The 19,008-nt window shown below is 40.3% G+C and overlaps 1 protein-coding gene across 2 annotated transcripts in view; it reads left to right on the forward strand.

Annotated features, from left to right (window-relative positions):
• Positions 1 to 19,008, forward strand: part of LOC113406342 (probable ubiquitin carboxyl-terminal hydrolase FAF-X) — a 183,448-nt gene that overhangs the window by 98,219 nt on the left and 66,221 nt on the right. The window contains exons 24-25 of one of the 2 annotated variants that reach the window (XM_026650666.1): positions 2,873 to 2,998; positions 10,400 to 10,566. In XM_026650666.1, the coding sequence (XP_026506451.1) occupies positions 2,873 to 2,998; positions 10,400 to 10,566 (293 nt within the window). The remainder of the gene's footprint in view (positions 1 to 2,872; positions 2,999 to 10,399; positions 10,567 to 19,008) is intronic. The other variant, XM_026650667.1, reaches the window with a different exon arrangement.

Below are 19,008 nucleotides of genomic sequence, written 5' to 3' on the forward strand. Positions count from 1 at the left end.
TCCCAAAGGTACTGTGTAACTCAACTAATCATAGAGTTGGCTTTAGTATGAGAACTACTGTTTTGTTTAAAGTGCTATAAAAATTAGAAACTTGACTGTCATATTTCATGCTTACATCACAGTAGAGAGAAACGTCTTATTACACCATAGCTGAAATGCATGACTTTTCCTTAGAACTGTAGTTGGATTTTATCCTTATCTGCTTATTATTGTAAAATATATAAATTGGGTGGGGAGAGTCAGATTTTGGACCTACAAACCTTGACATTGTCACTTTAAGACTGACTTTTTTCAGTTACTTAAAATACAAAATTGCAAGAATTCTGACTTTCATGTTTGAGAGTATAATAATTTGCTGTCTTCCTCTTCATTATATAAAGTGATTATGGTTAATGTTAAATGGAATACTTTTTTTCGTATCTAAAAAGAGGAGTCAGAGACCAGGATTTTAAAAAATGTCTCTCAAGTTAGGCAGCTTCGGAACTTCTGCGCTCTCAACACCTTGGAAAGCCAGGCCACTTACTTAGATGCCAGCTTCTGGACCTGCAAGCCTATCTTGAGGCGTAGGGTTTTGCAAAGTTTTTTTTTTTTTTTTTTTTTTAAAGGTTGGCCTATATAATTTGCTATGAATATTCTCAAATACCATATCCTCCAGATTAAAAAAATTATATTAGGTGTTCTTATAAGGAGATTATGGCATATAAAACCAAGTTTACATTCATGACATAAATGTGGTCAAAGGGAGGAGGAAGGAGGTGCAGTACTCCTCAGAAGTAAAACTTGGTCCTTGTACCTTTTGCTAATTTTCCTCCCTGAAGGAGAATTTTAAGGACGTGTGTTTGTGTATGAGGATGAGGTTTGGGGGGGAGGGGATGCAGGAAAGATGTAATTTCACTCTGATTGCATATTTTAAATGAATCACACCTTTATAAAGCATGTTGGAAAACGAACAACTCTTTTGCAGCAATTAGTCACTGATAAAAACATGATGCTATAGTTTCAAAAATTTAGTACAGTAATCCTCACTTAACGTTGTAGTTATATTCCTGAAAAATGCAACTTTATGCGAAATGATGTTAAGCGAATCCAATTTCCCCATAAGAATTAATGTTAATTCGGGGAAAGGGGGGGTTTCCAGGGAAATTTTTTTCACCAGACGAGACATTATATACATATACAGTATAAGTTTTAAACAGTTTTAAACAAACAGTTTTTAATATTGTACACAGCAATGAATGATTGTGAAGCTTGGTTGAGGTCCTGGAGTAAAAAGGGGGAATATTTCCCAGGGAATGCCTTGCTGCTAAATGATGAACTAGCACTTGGCTGAGCCCTTAAGGGTTAATATGCAGTTGTTAATGTAGCCTCACACTCTACAAGGCAGCATGGACTGAGGCAAGAGGGAGGAAACACAATAGAAGGAGGGCAGTAGCTGCAAAAACTGAACATGATGATGAGCCCATGCTATCCAGCTGGAGCGCACCACTCCCTCCTCCTGACAGCACATGGATGACTGCAGAAGTGCTGACTTTCCAAAGTGCTGGGTGGTACGTGCATGCGTGAGAGAGAGAGACGTGCATTGCCCCCTTTAAGTACGCTGACCCCAGTTAAAGTACGTTGCCCTTTTAAGCAGATCAGACAGGAAGCAACAGCTTCCAGCAAGCTCGCTCCTTTCTGTCCCTGAGCCCTGTCCCCCTCCTCTGCTTTGTGGAGAGGAGGTACAGAGCGGGGGAGGGGGCTGGAGCAGGTGGACATCCTGATACTAGCACCCCTCTCCCCCAGCAAGCAGGAAGCTCCAGGGAGCAGCTCCAAGGCTGAGGGCAGGGCAGGAGCAGCACAGCAGTGTGGGGAGAGACCTCTGAACTGCTGCTGGGCAGCTGCTGAGCCACATACCTTACAGGGAATTTAGGGGAGCTGATGGGAGTGGGGGCTGCTGGTCCCCCTGGTTCTAATCCCCACAAGGAGGGGCTGCTCTTCCAGAGAATCCTGCAAGCAGTGGACAAAGCAGGCAGCTGCCAAATGACGTTATAAGGGAGCATTGCGCAACTTTAAACGAGCGTGTTCCCTAATTGATCAGCAATGAAACAACGTTAACTGGGACGACTTTAAGTGAGGAGTTACTGTATATAAACTAGGAACTATGCCCCAAAACTGTTGCATTCTAGTAATTCATTCATAAAACAGACTCAGATTACCTTTGCAAGTGTTCGGATCTGTGATAAACTTTGTATGGCCTATGTGTAGCAAAATTCATAATTTTGAAAATTAATTAGCGGTTTGGATGAACTCTTCTGTGCTTGGATAGTAGCTAACATGCAATATCTTGGTTATTTTTCTTAATATCAAATTTAGTTATGCCATTTTATAGGCTAATTGCTTTCCAAATCACAGCTGTTTTGGAGTTGAGAGCTAAGCAGAGAAATCCAGTAAATGTATAGTTTATGTATACTTCTCTAATGAAAAATGGCTGAGCAGATTATTTTCAATTTTGTTTTTTTAAAAACTAATTTTAATCTTTTTTCTAAATTTTGGCCAGGATCAAATATTTTTATCACTTACCTAATATCAATTTATAATACTATATCTCAGTAACAATAGTGGCGTGAAGGAAGATCCTGAGACACTATCTAATACACACATTTGGCTTTCATGAGCATTGCTAAGATGAAAGTGAAGTGTAAAATGCTAAATGAAGGCACAAACATTTCTAAGTTATAGCATCATCTTTTTTGTTTCAATATAAAATGTCTTAAAGTAGTGTAAAGATTCTGTTTTTACGAGGTTAGTTGCCGTAATGGTGTAGAGTCCATTTTAATATTACTAGCAACTGTATTTTAATGTTGCTGTGGTTTGTTTATTTCTTTGTCTCCAGGCTTCAAAATACATCCCTGATATCTGTGTTATTAGAGCAGTACAAAAAATTGTCTGGGCATCAGGGTGTGGGTCAGTACAGCTGGTGTTCAGCTCAAATGAGGAAATTAGTAAAATTTATGAAAAGGTAAGAATTCTTAAGCAACTTCTTTTTCTATTTAATTATTTGGTCAGCTATAAAAAGGACAGTGTCAAGTAATTTAGGCTCAAAATGTGACCTATCTTCAAATAGTTATATTCTTGTTGGTAATATACTTTGGATTCTAATGTAGGGTCACAGTTGTGAAACTGTAGTTAAGATTGAGATGGTACTTCCATGCTATGTGCCTATTTTCAATTATTTTTGGGCTGAAATTTCTTAAACTTGAAGTTGAATTTTTTTCTATTGTATCCAAATGTGAAATAAGCATTTGTTACATGCTAAATTTTTCAGGTGTACTTTTGTAATTTGGATAATTCAAATGCTTTAGTTTTTAAAGCTCAGACAAGACATATATGTAATGAAAAATGTTGTTGGCCTCCCTTTTTTGGAAGAAATTTGATTTTGAAATTGACACTGAAGCATTGGTAAAACTGAGTGATAGCATGTATAGCAGTTTATTTTCCTTAATTGCTTATGCACATACTTGGAGTTAAAATATCAGATCTTTACATACACAGGATTTAAGGGGTGGGTTAGACCAATCAGAGTTGGAGATATTTCTGGGTATCATACAAAATGTTTATACTCTCTCAAGCTTTTGGATCTTTTTTCCCCTTGGCGTACACTGCTCAGAACCTTGTTCTTATCAAAGTAACCTTCGACTTATCAACAGTGGCTTATAAAATTTTAAAAGTAATGCTATAACCAACTCCTAGAATTGTATTGCAAATACATGTGTATCGTGGGATGATGTAGTTAAGGAAGTTGCTGAATTCTGGAAAGAGCAGGTTCTATTTGTCTCTTCACTAACTCCTCTGAATTTTCAAAGTTAATCGAGTTAATCTGGCACTGCTCAGCACTTAGCTAAGTAAAGGAAGAAGGAATTTGGTGGGATGCTTTTATTCTTTGTATTCTAGACCTTTTGCTTAAATTTTTGATTTGCAGAAAAGTAGGTATACTTCCAGAAAAAGCAGCTTCTCATTTAGCTAGCTTAGTAGCCCTAGCACTTCTGATTTCCTAGGTATCCTGTTCAGTTTCTCACAAATGAGTTCCTCACTAAGAAGAATAATTCTCCATTTATTTGAAGTTTACTAACGGGGCTAAATTCTGGCTAAGCTGTTGTGGTAGTAGAGAAGCAGAAGATGCTCTCATATGTTTCTGCATTTGCTACCCATATCATAAAAAAGGAGTGTAGGAGGGGAAGCAGGATCCACATGCAGGTTTGTGGAAGGGGCAGGCTAGGGCAGAACTACTTGAAGTCTTGTTGTGCACGGGGCCTGTTGGTTCCTTGTCCCCTTTTCTACCAGCACTCTAGCCAATACAGCTGCCCTGGCATCCTGGAGAGCCTCCGCTGTGCTGTGCTATAGACCTGGCACAGTTTACCCCCTTCTTAAAATAACAAGGAAACCAGGTGGAAGTATAGCAGTGCAACAATGTGCTGCTGTTTACTGTGGCTTTGTGGCAAAGCCACAACTGAACCTTGACTCTCTCTGTCTGTTTCAGGCTTTACAATTTGTATTTGTAAACTATATATTTAAAGATTGAATTGAAAACATTAGGCAGTGAGTATGTACCTTAAATAGGAATGTATATGGCCACAGAAATAACGAGGAGAAACTATAATTGGATGAATGATGTTGAGAATTATACACAAGTTGAGGAGAATCTTTCCTACACGTTAATTTTAAATGCCATTTCACTTTGTTTTAGGAATTTTTCACATTTGTTTTAGATTCTCACCCAGTTTTCCCTCGGGGTGAAATCACCCCATTGAGAAGTCTTAACACAAGACCTGTGCAACACTTTAAAACCAATTTAAACCCTGAAAATAAGACTCAGATGAAACTTAAACTGTGCATAGGCCTTGTGCTAGTTCTTTGCACAGGGAGAATTTCACCCTCTTTGTACTCAAACATCAATGTCAACCATTCTCTTTGGTGTTTGTGCCACTGATACTGATGCATGTATTAAACCAGAGGGCTTGTCTACACAAACAGTTCGTTGCAAGTGGAGGTGTAAATCTGCCCCATGCTAGCTTGCTGTGCAGTGACTGTCCACATGGACCCTGCTCCTGTGCACAAAAAGTTCCTTAGTGTGCTTTGTTCTACCCCAACTATGAAAAAGGAGTAGATTAAAGCACAATAGGAAACTTGGTGAGTGTCAGCAGAGTCCACATGGCCACTTAGTGCATGGCAGGTTAGTGCGGAGTAGATCAGTATGTTCACGCAGAGAAGCCCAGAGCTACGTAAGCATGAAATGTGATATGAGGTGACACTGGAAATGAAGGAAAAACTCTTGGGAACAAACTATAAAAAGAAAGGAGAAATTGCAGAAGCAGAGTGAAGGAGGGATAAAAGCAAAAGTGGGACAGGAGGAAACAAAGTAAAATGGAAGAAGGGGAGAAATGGCAGAAATGGGGGGTATGATGGAAGAGAAAACTGCACAAAATCCAAGTTTTAAGTGACAGAGACAACAGCGTAGGAACACAAACTACAAGAAATTACTGTAGAATAGTTAGTTTGTAATACTCAGGGCACTGCAGTGGTGCAGCTGCAGCACTTCAGTGAAGATACTACTATGCCGATGGGAGAGGTTCTCCCATCAGCGTGTAGTTAAAATCCACCTCTGCTAGAGAGGGTAGCTGTCAATGGGAGAAGCCCTCCAGTTGTTGTAGCGCTGTCTACAAAGGGGGTTAGGTAAATATAACTATGTTGCTAATGGGGGTGGATTTTTCGCACCCCTGAGCAATGTAGTTATACCAATATACGTTTTTATAGACCTGTCCTGAAGTATTACAAAAACATACCTGTGACTGTTTCGGGTGTTTAGTCAACTAGCTCCCTGCTGTGAAATCGTTAATCTGCTTTTCTCCAAAGCATTACACTTGTGGGGAAAAAAGTAGATGATTTTTTTAAAGCTGGCATACTAATAATTAGATTCTAACTGCTGGAGGATGGAGACATTTCACAAAGGCTTCTTCTGATGCTAATAGTTCAATGGACTCTGCTTCATTTTTGACAATTTTGATTTTTCAGTGGAACTTGGAGAGACAGCTCTCATCAGAGTTGTCAGAATCCCCAAAATTAGAGTCTATAAATTAAAGTTCAAAACTCACTTATTAAATCATCTAGTGAATTTATTTTTCTTTTATATTAAAAATTAAAACTTATTTTAGAAGGTGGGTCCAGGTTCTTCTGGAATTCTTCCTTACCGCCCCAAGAAGCCTTATGTTACAGCAGTCCTTTTGGTCAGAGAGGACTGCATTTGGTTTTCCACCAAACCAGATCAGCACCATCTTAAGCCATGGCACTGAGAGACTTTTTTGAAGTGCTCCCTACCCAGAGGATCTGAATGATACTTTCACAGCCCAGACAGTTCTTGCGCTAAACAAAGAGATAATCTTGGACCACTACAGGACTGTGTGTTACCCTGCTTCTAGATCACGGGACTCCCTCCTTCCCCCTTCCCCCCCCCCCCCCCCCCCCCCCCCGGCCCTACCCCCCCCTAAATAATTAAAATAAAACCCATCTTTGTAGAAGGGGTGGATTGTGCAGGATAGTTGCTCTTCTTGAGTTGTTGGGATTCTGTCTGCACCCTCAAATCACTTAACATGCCAAAGATGTCAGATTATCTAATGCAGTGATCGTAAATCTTTTGTTTCTTGATTGCCACCCAAAGAAGAAAAATTAGCATAGCCTCAGTTACCAGTACACGGATGTGTTGCACATTAGTTTGTGTAGACCCTGCTGGTGTACACTAAAAGTTTGTTAGAGAGCATGAATGCAGGATCTGCATCGACTAATTAATGTGTAATGCATTAGAGTGCTTTAGAAATCACACCCTGTAGTCCATGTTACTGCTCCGTGTAGATGAGCTCTAAGGCACACTTTCTTTGCTTTGTCCTCTCCTTCTACCACTTTCCCTCATTATCTCCCTTTCACACCCTTCTCTTCTTCCCACATACTTAAGCCTGTGATCTATCTGTCATCTAAAATGCATATTCTGTGTGTATATACCCCTCTATAATACTGTCATATAATAATCACTGTTGGTGATGGGTAAGGTTGAAATTTGGCATATGTTCTATTGGCTCAAAGCTTTTTCAAACAACTTAATGTTGGTTTTTATATTGTGTGCCTGCATTTTTTTTTTTTTTTAAATCACCTTGCAGAAGCTTTGGCAAAATCAGTTCAGCCATTTTTTAGTTATGCTAAAAGGGGTGGGGAGTGCCTATATTCCAGTCAGAAAAATTACGTGTTATCTCAAAAATGGCCCAAATATAACAATTCAAATTTGGCTTATTTGATCTGAAGAAAATTCTATTCTTTTCTGATTTTAGGAAAGGGGTGCTAAGAACTTCTCAGTTAGTCAAATAGGTCCTGAGCACCTTAGAACCATAGAGCAACTCCTTAGGGCTTTCTAAAGCAATGCAGGATGACAACTCTGCTGTGTTCGAAGTACAGCTCTGCTTGCAAAATTTTAAACTCCACATTTGCACTGCATTAGAAACTTTCCTTTTTATTGGGGAAAAAAAAAAATGTGAGCAACTAGCAGTAACATACAGTGATAGTAACTTCTATCCACTAGCTCCTCCATTTTTGCACCTCAGTTCTTCCACAAAACTGCTATTCATGCTTCCTTGGTCTTCCCCCAAACTCCCACCCAATATTCATCCCCCCTCCTTCTGCACAGTTTGCAAAGTAATGGCTCTCCGGGGGCATATAAAAACGTGGTGGTGTTGCCCCAGGGTGCATAAGACCTTCCAGGGCCCTCCATGCACTCCCTGAAATGTGCTGCTGAGTATCCTGTCCCATGGGCCTGGGTTCATATTATCTTGTGCCTGGGATGACTCTGCAGTTGTCTGGCTTTGGGATCAGGGGCAGCTCCAGGCACAAGCGCAGCAAGTGCGTGCCTGGGGCGGCAAGCCGCGGGGGGCAGCCTGCTGGTTGCTGTGAGGGCGGCCGTCAGGCTGCCTTCGGCGGCATGCCTGCGGGAGGTCTGCTGGTCCCGCGGCTTCAGCGGTAATTCGGCGGCGGGGACGCTGAAGGCACGGCACTGGCGGACGTCCTGCAGGCGTGCCGCTGAATCCGCGTGGCCAGCGGACCGCCCGCAGGCGTGCCACCGAAAGCCGCCTGACTGCTGTGCTTGGGGCGGCAAAAACCATAGAGCCGCCCCTGTTTGGGATGCAATGGGACGGCCATGCAGCCTGTGTTACCACAGCTGAATTTGTCTCTATTGCCTACTGAGGATCTGGTCCCTTTCCTGAGGGGAATTAGTGAAGCTCACGTCCGAGGTGTCTAACAGGTACAGCTGCTAGAGGTTTTTGTGCCTTTAGTAACTTTTCTGGGTCCTTGAGTGCTTAATTTCTCAGTCTTAACATTAAATTAGTAATATTTTTAATACATGTACATATACAGTATGTGTGCATATGCTCACTCTAAATGGGGGTCTGCTTATTAAGATTTTTGAAGAAGACTGAGAATATGCTTTTTAGTTTTTGTAAGTGGCTGGCTGAGCTTCTCTGAATTGATCATTTTAATGCTTCTGAGATTTGAATTGTATTGTAGTTGTGTTTTAGAGTGCCTAGAGCCTTAAGCAGTTTTTAGTCCCCTCCCCCCCCCCCCATAGAAATAATTTTTCTCCAGCTGTGTTGCTTTCTTATCTCCTTAGAGGGAATGAGTATTGTTGTGTTGGATGGGTGAACTGTCTTTGGCTGGGGAGGATTTCAGTTGTGTACCAGAAGTATAGGCATCCTGTTTCACATCTTTTTTCTGAGCTTTGCCTTTCTAATCTGGTATAACTACAGTAACTCCTTGCTTAACATTGTAGTTATGTTCTTGAAAAATGTGACTTTAAGCGAAACAATGTTAAGCGAATCTAATTTCCCCATAAGAAATCATGTAAATTGGGGGGGGGGGGTTAGGTTCCAGGGAAAAAACTTTCACCAGACAAGACTTGCGTATATACACAGTATAAGTTTTAAACAAACAATTTAATACTGTACACAGCAATGATGATTGTGAAGCTTGGTTGAGGTGGCGGAGTCAGAGGGTGGAATATTTCCCAGGGAATGCCTTACTGCTAAATGATAAACTAGCAATCAGCTGAGCCCTCAAGGTTTAACACGTTGTTGTTAATGTAGCCTCACACTCTACAAGGCAGCACAAATGGAGGGAGGGGAGACAGCATGGCGCGCACGCGCACACACACGGTGTGTGTCTCAGAGAGAGAGAGATGCGCATTGCCCCTTTAAGTACGTTGACCCCAGTCTAAGTACATTGCCTTTTTAAGTAGATAAACAAGTTGAGACATCATCTGCTGCTAGCAAGCTCCCTCTGTCCTAAGCCCTGTCGTGTCCCCCCCTGCTCTATGGAGATGGGGTAAGCTGGGGGCAGGAGCAGGGGACACCCTGACATTAGCCTCCCTTGTCAGTCCCCCCTCCGCACAGCAAGCAGGAGGGTCCCGGGAGCAGCTCCAAGGCAGGAGCAGCACATGGCAGTGGGGGGCGGGACAGCTGAACTGCTGGCAATTGATAGCCTGCTGGGCAGCTGCCGCACAGGGAACTTAGGGGAGGGGAGAGCTGATAGGGGGGCTGCCGGTCCACCCTGGTTCCAAGCCCCCACCAGCCAGCTGCAATGGGCTACTCTTTCTGCAAGCGGTGGACAAAGCAGGCGGCTGCCAAACAACGTTATAAGGGAGCATTGCACAACTTTAAACGAGCATCTTCTCTAATTGATCAGCAATGTAACAATGAAACAAAATTAACTGGGACGACTTTAAGTGAGGAGTTACTGTACACATCTTATTATGTGGTGGTTTATACTGTCCATGTCCTCATCTGTTAGTTTGACAAGTAGTATTGAGAAACTTTAATTAGAGGATGGAAGGGTTAAATAATAAGGCATACTAATGTGAAAGGGGAGGGGAAGAAATTGGTAAATATTGTATTTAAGAAGCTACCAATGTTAAAGGTAGAAAGAAAAGTAACTAAACAAGTATAACTAAGATCCAAGTGCTTGTTACTCAAGTATAAAAAGGTGCAGTCTCATCTGCATATATTACTATGCATTAGTTGTATTACACTAGTACCTGCAGGACCCAAACAGGTCAGCACCTCACTTTGCTAGGTATTGTGCAGATATATAGAAGACAGTTCCTACCCCAGAGAACCTATCATTTAAGACAAGATGCAGCAGGTGAGTGAAAAGAGTATAGGGGAGAGAAGACTGAATCAATGTATGTGATAACTTGCATTGTAGATTTAGCTGGGCATTGGGGGACACACTCTTGGTATCCCCTTGTGTTTTAAGTGTACAGCTAGATGCCAGACAGATTTGTTGCACTTTTCCATATCCATTCATGCTGCTCATTTGATTCACTTTACAGACAAATGCAGGCAATGAGCCAGACATGGAAGATGAACAAGTTTGCTGTGAAGCTTTGGAGGTGATGACCTTGTGTTTTGCTTTGATTCCAACAGCATTGGATGCACTTAGTAAAGAAAAGGCATGGCAGACATTTATCATTGACTTGCTATTGCACTGTCACAGCAAGTAAGTGATTTAAAATAAATAACACTTGTATAGCATTTTACCTCTTCAAAACACTGTACAAACTAATCTAAAACACAAGGTAGATGTTCCAGCTATTTATCTGCTTTTTAACTACAAGGGGTTTTTTGTACAGAAATACTAAAGACTTTCAATGTTGGTTTGCTTTGTATTAATTTTTTGACAACCTATGGTAAGTTCAAAATAAGTTTGTTTTTTTCTGATTGACTGGTTAGTCGTGTACAAATATTGTGCAGATATATAGAAGACAGTTCCTACCCCAGAGAACCCAGAGAATACAATATTCGTATTCTGCTTAGCAATATAACTTTGTAACTAGGTACTGTGTCTCACCAACTCTCATTGAAATCCGAGAGTTGCAGGTGTTCAGCACCACTCAGAATTATGCTGTTTGTTTGAAAAGTCAGTTAAACCAGAAAAATCTCATTAGTGTTTGAGACATCCTGAAGAGGGTATTTGGCCATTCTGACTTTTGTTCATAATGTGATGCATGTATTAGTAATACTAATGTTGTTACTTTTTCACTTGTACTCATTTGTTCAAAAACTCTAATCCTTTTCTTTTACTGGTAAGAGTGAGAACACTTAATGTATTATAAATGTCCAACTGACTTGGCAGAGTGCTTATTAAGCTTCCAAAAAGACCAGTAGATGTTATATTTAATGCTGTTTAAAAAAGTTAAATATGATAGCTATAAAATACTTAAGTAATGTCAGTGGGATAGAACTTTGTCACAGGTTAATTTTCTCCTGTTACATGAATGCAGAGGCAAAGCATCATTTATAGAAAGGTTTTAAGCTAGCATTGAATCATAAGGTCCTCTTACACTAAATCCTCACTCCCATGAAAAATCATTTTATTCAATGTTCATGCCACCCTTTTAAATATTAATCAGATTATAAAATGTGTGTCTTTGGTACTTGGATTGTTAATATACATAAATAATGTTACACCAGTTTACCTTCATAATCATTGCTTCATCTGAAAATTTTTACAAGTTTGTCTAGCTAGTGAATCTGGGGGGGGGGGGTCTTTACTAAGTATAAAATTCTGAATGCAGATAGAAAAGTAAGTAACATGCTTCTCAGGTAAACTTTAATTGTTCGAAATATTTTCACAAGCAGCAAATGTGACTGGTAATGTCAAATGTAAATGTGTCGTTTTTGCTGGTTTTGGAAGACTTCCAGGTGGCAGCACTTTGATTGTCATTAAATGTTGAGGGTTACTAAAACAACATTATCCACAGAACTATTATTTTTATTAAAGACTTCTTAGTTCTGGTGTTGTCAGTTCTTTCCATGACTGTGACATCAGACATTTTAATTCAATTTATAAAAGATCAACAATAGATAAAAGTGAGTTAAGTCATGATTGTCCAATCTGTTGAATGTTAGTTATCTGGGTTAAATCCTAGCCCCATTGAAGTCAATACAAGTTTTGAAATTGACTTGTATGGAGTCAGGATTTCATCCATAGTGTTTGATTTCTTTTACTTCTAGATGTGACAAACTGTAAAGATTTCTACACTACTCTGCATGAAGTTTTGTGATTAACTTCCCAGACATTTTCTTTAACATATAACACATCTAATACACTAGTGTTGAAAAAACATTTTTTCTGTGTGCATCTCCTAACAAATTCTTTATCTGTTGAGAAAGATTTGTGAAGTGGTTGCCTCTTAATATTCATTCTGGCTGATGTGGATTGCTATATTATCTAAGACAGGTGTTTTAAAGACTGAATCACTGGTACCAGGATAACTGAACTTAGTTATACACCTCTACCCCGATATAACACGAATTTGGATATAACACGGTAAAGCAGTGCTCCGGGGGGCAGGGCTGAGCACTCCAGCGGATCAAAGCAAGTTCGATATAACGCGGTTTCACCTATAACGCGGTAAGATTTTTTTGGCTCCCGAGGACAGCGTTATATCGGGGTAGAGATGTATATGAGCTGAGGATAGCCACAAGAAACATGAACTTCAGGTGTCAAGTTTTTTGAGGGGAGTGGGGAGGCTTAATACTGGAGAATAAGCATAATTACTTGATGTCAACCTGAAGCAAGGACACATTCTATCTGTTGGTTTGTTTGAAAGCTTTCAAAAGGCCAGACTCTGGGTGTGAAAGCAGCTGACACCCAATGTGTTTCAAGATGCTGTTTTTTCAACTTTTGAAATCAGTTATCGCAAATGAATTCTATGAATCCTAAACATAACAGTAAAATGTGACATGAAGAACAGTAATAGGCCCATTCCCCATAGTATTTTGTTCAGGAATATTTTGAGAATCAATCACAACAAAATGGTAAATATCATTCCACAGTACTGTTGCGGTTTACAGTAGTGTTGTTTAGCCATACGATTAAGTATCCCTGCATTATCATAGGCTGCAGTTAACAAGGCTGCTATTACTTTGTCATATTGAATGTTGCCTTTGCAGCTTCACAAAAGTTTGAAATCCACACCTAATTAATTTACATATTAGTTTTCATAGCTTGTAGTAAAAAGAAATGCAAACAAAATTTGCTTAACTTTATTTTTAATTACCCTACCAGATATTAAATAGACTTCTATTTCACCAATCTCTTGTATTTTTAAAGCTGCCTTTCTATAATATAAAATCAAGGGTTTTTTTGTTTCCAAGTATATGTACATTGCACATCAAACTTGGAGGGTGGTTGCAGCAGAGATGTATATAAAGATGTTCATTGTTCACCTCTTCTTGAACTTCAGATGCAGTGGTGGAAGACTTTTTTCGTAAAAAGCTGTGCAGTCCTGATTGTGCAAGCTTGAATAATGCCTGACATCTCTGGGACAGTTTAGTGTAGGGTTATTCAAGAATCTGGCATCTGCATTTGATTTAATAGTAGCATTTTCCTTTACAGAGATAAATCCCTCATATGATCTGAATTCCAGGAAGTGGATCTCTCACTCCATGTGTAAATGATCTAGAAGTATGTTGCATTTATTGGGAAATGAAACACTGCATAGATCCATCAAGATTTTATCTCATCAGACTTTGTGTGCAGAAATTTCAGTTTTCCTTCAGAGGCGGAAAGACAATCAAATGTAGTTGAGGCAAAATATCCATTCCCCTGCAATTTTTGATTGATGTAGGTGAGGTACCCACTATTCATGATGAGGTCATTCATGTCCAGTTATATCTAATATGTGCCATGCAGTGTTTGTGCAGTAAACCAGCACTGTTGAGACCATTGTACTATAAAATCTTCTGCATGGAATGTCAGTCTAGATCTTCTATTTTTTCCAACAACATAACTATAGTGTTTGATTTATTGTGACTTTTCCAGCAGTATACTCTTTTTATCATAGCAGCTATAAGTGGTATCTCAAGCAAATAGATTTCTGCATCCTCTTTCAACTGGTTTTTTTGACAAGGCAAGGAATTTGTGATCTGCAGTTATATACTTTTTGGATCTTTTTTTATGTGAGAACTGGCAGTCTGTCATGGATCACACTTAGGCATCCCTCTACTATTGAATTTTTTTCTTCATGAGCATTCAACAGACCACTTTGCATTAGGTTTCCTTTCGCTGTATGATTTAATCCAAGAGTGGCCAATCTTACTGAGCCTTATACAACGATTTTCAGAAGTTCAAGAGTCAGGGCACACTGGCCAAGGGTCGGAGCTTCAGCCCCTCAGGAGGCGCCTGCTGGTGCTCGGAGTTTCAGCCCTGCTCCTGCTGAAACCCCAAGCCCCAGCAGGCGCGCTCCATAGGGCTGAAGCCCCAAACCCCTCTCACTGCTGGACAGAAGCCCCTACCCCACCATCCCACTGTAAGGCAGAGGTTCCAAGCTCTCTCTCTCTTCCCCCCCCCCCTTCCCCCCGGCTGCACTTTAAAGTGAGCTGCACTTTAACTGTAAAAGAGCCACATGCGGCTCGCGAGCCATGGTTTGGCCACCCCGATTTAATCTGTTTGGTCATACTAGTGTGGCTAGTATTTTGACATTGAAAGGAGCAGCCAAAAGAACTAATACTTAGGATAGTCTCCTATTACTGTGAATGACATCTGTTATTTGTAATGACAAATCATGTCTTAATGATAATTAGCAACTCCTTGTATTGCTGCAAGAACTGACTCATGAGTCTTAACATTTAACTACATTTGGCATTCGCATAAACATCTGGTGCGAATATAACATGCTGTATATTTCTCAGTGCTGATAAGTCACAGAATTAACTTACAGTTGTTTAAACATCTTACAAGTTACATTTAGCATGAATTTTAAATATTAAAGTAAATTTACTTTTGAAAGGTATTGGATTGACTGCACTAGAAAGTGAGGTAACCTGTTTACAGAACACACACAGTAGTAGCATAACAACCCCACCTCCAAGCTAAGTATCCAGACCCCTTCAGTCATAGGAGACTACTAAAACTGGTCAGCAAAGGTGCCATTTGTAATGAGTTTTCTGTTCTGGGCATTTATGCATCAGTAACTGGACTACAGAATTTAAATTGAGTATGCATAAATTTGAAGGCCAGAAAGGGACCATTTTGTTCTAAACTGAGCTGCTGCTTAACACAGGATGTAGAATTTCACTCTGAATCTTGCATCTTGGCACAATTTGTGGCCTAACTAGAGCATTTTAGAAAGACATCTAGTCTTAATTTGAAGACTCCAAAGCATGGAGAATTTATAAGATCCTTTTGGTAATCTATTCCAGTGGTTAATTACCTTGCTGTTAAAACTCTCTTATTACCAGTTAGAACTTTGCTGACTTAAGCTTCCAGCCATTAGGTTATGCCTTTGATTGCTAGGTTAGAGACTACTAGTGAACAGCTAAGAGACAGTGTTTACTTTTGATTGCTGCTAACTGGGACCAAATTTGAAGTGGTGCTTTAGTTTTGAGAAATTTTGTTCTGTTTCTATATCCTGACCTCTTTCCCAGTGTGAGACAATTGTACTGTTTCTTTCTTCCTGCAAACACTAGAGGCAGTTCAAACCTATCTGCATTCTGGGGCTTAACCCACACCCCTTTTTTTCCTCATGTCTTAATTCTGTGTCCAACTTGCTAAACAGAGCAGCACGTTAGCTCTCCTGGCTCATCCATTACCATCCCAGCCTTTAAAGATGATGTGCCCTTAGCTAACAATTTTTCTCATTCTCTCACATGCGCTGAAATTTAAGGGACTCTTCCCCTTATATGGGGCCACCCACTGAGCTCCTTATCTGTTTTTCCCTTCTCCACCATCATGGTGAAGCAAACCAGATTTAGCATAATGAAGGATGTCAGCCTAGTCAACTGACCAAAGGGTAACTTATTGTATTGTCTACCTCCTCAAGTGTTTGTAAAACTATTAGTAGTGGTGATAACCCAGCTAAGAACTCTAGGAACTTCTCTATACCCATTCTTAGAGGACCTGCACATCAGAACAGCCTTCCCCTGGAACCACCAGAAGCAACCCAGAGGGCCCTCTCCATTCTTTGGCAATATGCATTTGATACATTTAAAGAATATCTCTTTTCAGAGTCAAGATAAATAGATGTCAATTTTCCCAAAGCAGAGAGGGGTTAGTAAGATCCAGGTACTGACTTCTGAAGGGTCATCCTTGCATCTTTATCCAGGACATAGATCTTCTGATCTCATGCAAAGAGTTTTATCAACAGGCAAGATCACATAAGACAGAGCTTCCAGATTTATTTTTAGGGGCCTGGAATATGATGGTAATCTCCTCTCCCCACTTCCCCCTAATCTTAGCCACGTTTGCCAGGCTTTAGAATTGGGGATATCTTAGTGGTTTGAGCATTGGCTTGCTAAACCCAGGGTTGTGAGTTCAATCCTTGAGGGGGCCATTTAGGGAACTGGGGTTTAAAAAACAACTGTCTGGGGATTTGCCCTGCTTTGAGCAGGGGGTTGGACTAGATGATCTCCTGAGGTCCCTTCCAACCCTGATCTTCTACGATTCTAGAAGAACCATAATACATGGGGAACATGGTCAAGCTCAGATCTTCATAGTGTCATATCTTCAGAATTATCAGTTCCTAGAGGAAAGTAGTTGGATTGGCTCTTAAGGACTTCCCAGATCACCTGAGAGCAAGGCCATGTGCTGTTTCAGTCAAGCAACACAGTGCTCCTGGCATACATAAATGAGCAGCAGGGTACGAGAATCTCAAATCTAAATGTCAGAGCAGTTCAGATTCTTTTGTGGGCAAAATGTCACCTACCTTCTGTTATGGCAGTCAAGTGTAAGGGAGTACCCTGAAAACAAGAGGAGACTGGCTAAGCAATTAACAGATAAACACCTCAGAATGGTCCTTAAATTGTCCCTGCAACAAAAGTGTTTCTGCTCATATTTCAAAGCTACACCACTAGAGATGCCATAGAGCTATCTAGATGTAACACAAAGGCTAGGCTCTCCTTCATCAGGAAACAGGCTCACAAATTTGCAGATTGGGTTTTCTGCCTTTCCTCCACTCTTCCACTACTAGGCCGAGTATGTCAAAAGATGAGTAAGACATCTGTTGTTCTCATCCCCCGAAAAAGGTATTGAAGGTTTGATACTCAGACCAAGTAGAGATCTCATGTCTCCACTCTATCAACCTACTAACGGACAGGAGCACTTATCCCAGGACTGTTGAACAGCAACTCGTAAACATGGCAATATTCCTTCATACTAACAGGTGCTGCAAGCCTTCCATCCATCCCACTGGTGTTCACAATAGATCAATCCTAGGAAATATGAAGTGTTTCAGCTCTTCCATGTATCCTACAGGATGGAACTAAACCTCATCATGTACCAACCACCATTGCATCCCATGTCTTAGTATAAACCAGTCTCAGACTCGGGCTTATCCAAGTCTGATGTAGATCAGCCTCCAAGTTTGTTAGAGCAGCATCTCTAACCAAACCAGCAGTGATCTCTTATCTTTCATGTCTGGGATCTCTCTTAACCCATCTATTCAAAATCTACTGTATACAATTACTTCGTATTTCTGTTCCATAAAGGCATAATGGTCACCAAATCTCTGCTGTTAAGATACAAGACTTACTGCATTTTTCAAGAGGAAAAAAATCTTTTGTAACCAATGTTAACTTTTCATACGTTGCAAGAAATATTTCCCCCTCATTTTGCTCAAATACTCCACATCGGAAGGAAAAAGCATGGCACATGCTACTGTGAGAGAAGCAATTAAAATATACTTCAATAGAATTGATCAGTTCAGGAAAACATCATCCCTGTTCAGTTCCTTCCACCTTTAAATGCCTAGATCTGCAATGCATTCATATTTTGTGTATCTAGTGAACCAAGTGCTATATCATTGAAGCCTATTCAGCCACAGATAAAGACTATTCCAAAAGGGATCAGATCCAATTAATTGTATTCCACAGTGGCCTCCTGGGCAGAAGATATGTCAGCCACAACAGGGGAAATCTGTAAAATTGCCACCTTGTCAACCATCAAGATTTTTTCATAAAACACTGTAAGCTTTATTTTTCATTCCCAAGCAGAAGTGTCTTTTTAGCAGGAAGATCCAAGAGGCGATCCCAAAATTACTAATCTCTCTTACTGTAGAGAAGGGGAAATGTTTCTCTTCTATTTTCGTTCTCCCGTCATACTATTTTTTTTCTTATTGCTCTTTCTCCCCCAGTACAAGATATTTGGAACAGTTCAAGAATGGAAAAAATGTACCAGATTTCTTTTCTGTAACTGATTTCTCTCCAGTTCCACCTCCTCCCCCCTTCGCCCCCCGGAGTTAATTTTTTTCTGGATATATGTATGATGGCCTATTCAAGGTTCATGTGTACATATATTTAGCACAATTAAAGAAGGTATTAGAAGATTATAACATATTAATAATAAAACTTTTTAATGATTCCATACATCTGTGAAAGTACTCATCGAGCATGAAAGTGGGAGGGGAATAGCTAACTCTCTTGAACTTTTTGGATGAGTCTGAACTGCCACCAGTATTTTCAAGAAGAGAGGCACTACCCATGTCCAGAAAGGAATTCTGTTGTATAAAATTACTTCATTTTACCTGATAGTTCTTAGTGTAATGACAGATCACAGTGACATAGACGTGTGTGTGTGTTGGTTTGGAGAACTAGGCCTGTTGTATGTTTGTCCTATTGTGTGTTTGCCAAATAAATATCTTATGCTTAAAATTATCTTTTAAATAGCACTTTTTTGCATGTTCCAGTTTCTACTATTTTATTTTAAATGGTGAAGATATTAAGGGCTGGTCCACACTACCCGCCCAATTCGGCGGGTAGAGATCGATCTTCTGGGATCGATTTATCGCGTCTCATCTGGACGCGATAGATCGATCCCCGAAGCGCTCCCCCGTCGACTGCAGAACTCCTGCTCGCCGAGAGGAGGAAGTGCTGTCAACGGGGGAGCCTGCCTGCGCCGCGTGGACCCGAAGTAAGTAAATTTAGTTCGATATAGGAAACG

The sequence above is a fragment of the Terrapene carolina genome, unplaced genomic scaffold, assembly GCF_002925995.2.
Source record: "Terrapene carolina triunguis isolate 2854851 unplaced genomic scaffold, T_m_triunguis-2.0 Scaffold26, whole genome shotgun sequence".
Classification (NCBI taxonomy): Eukaryota; Metazoa; Chordata; order Testudines; family Emydidae; genus Terrapene; species Terrapene triunguis.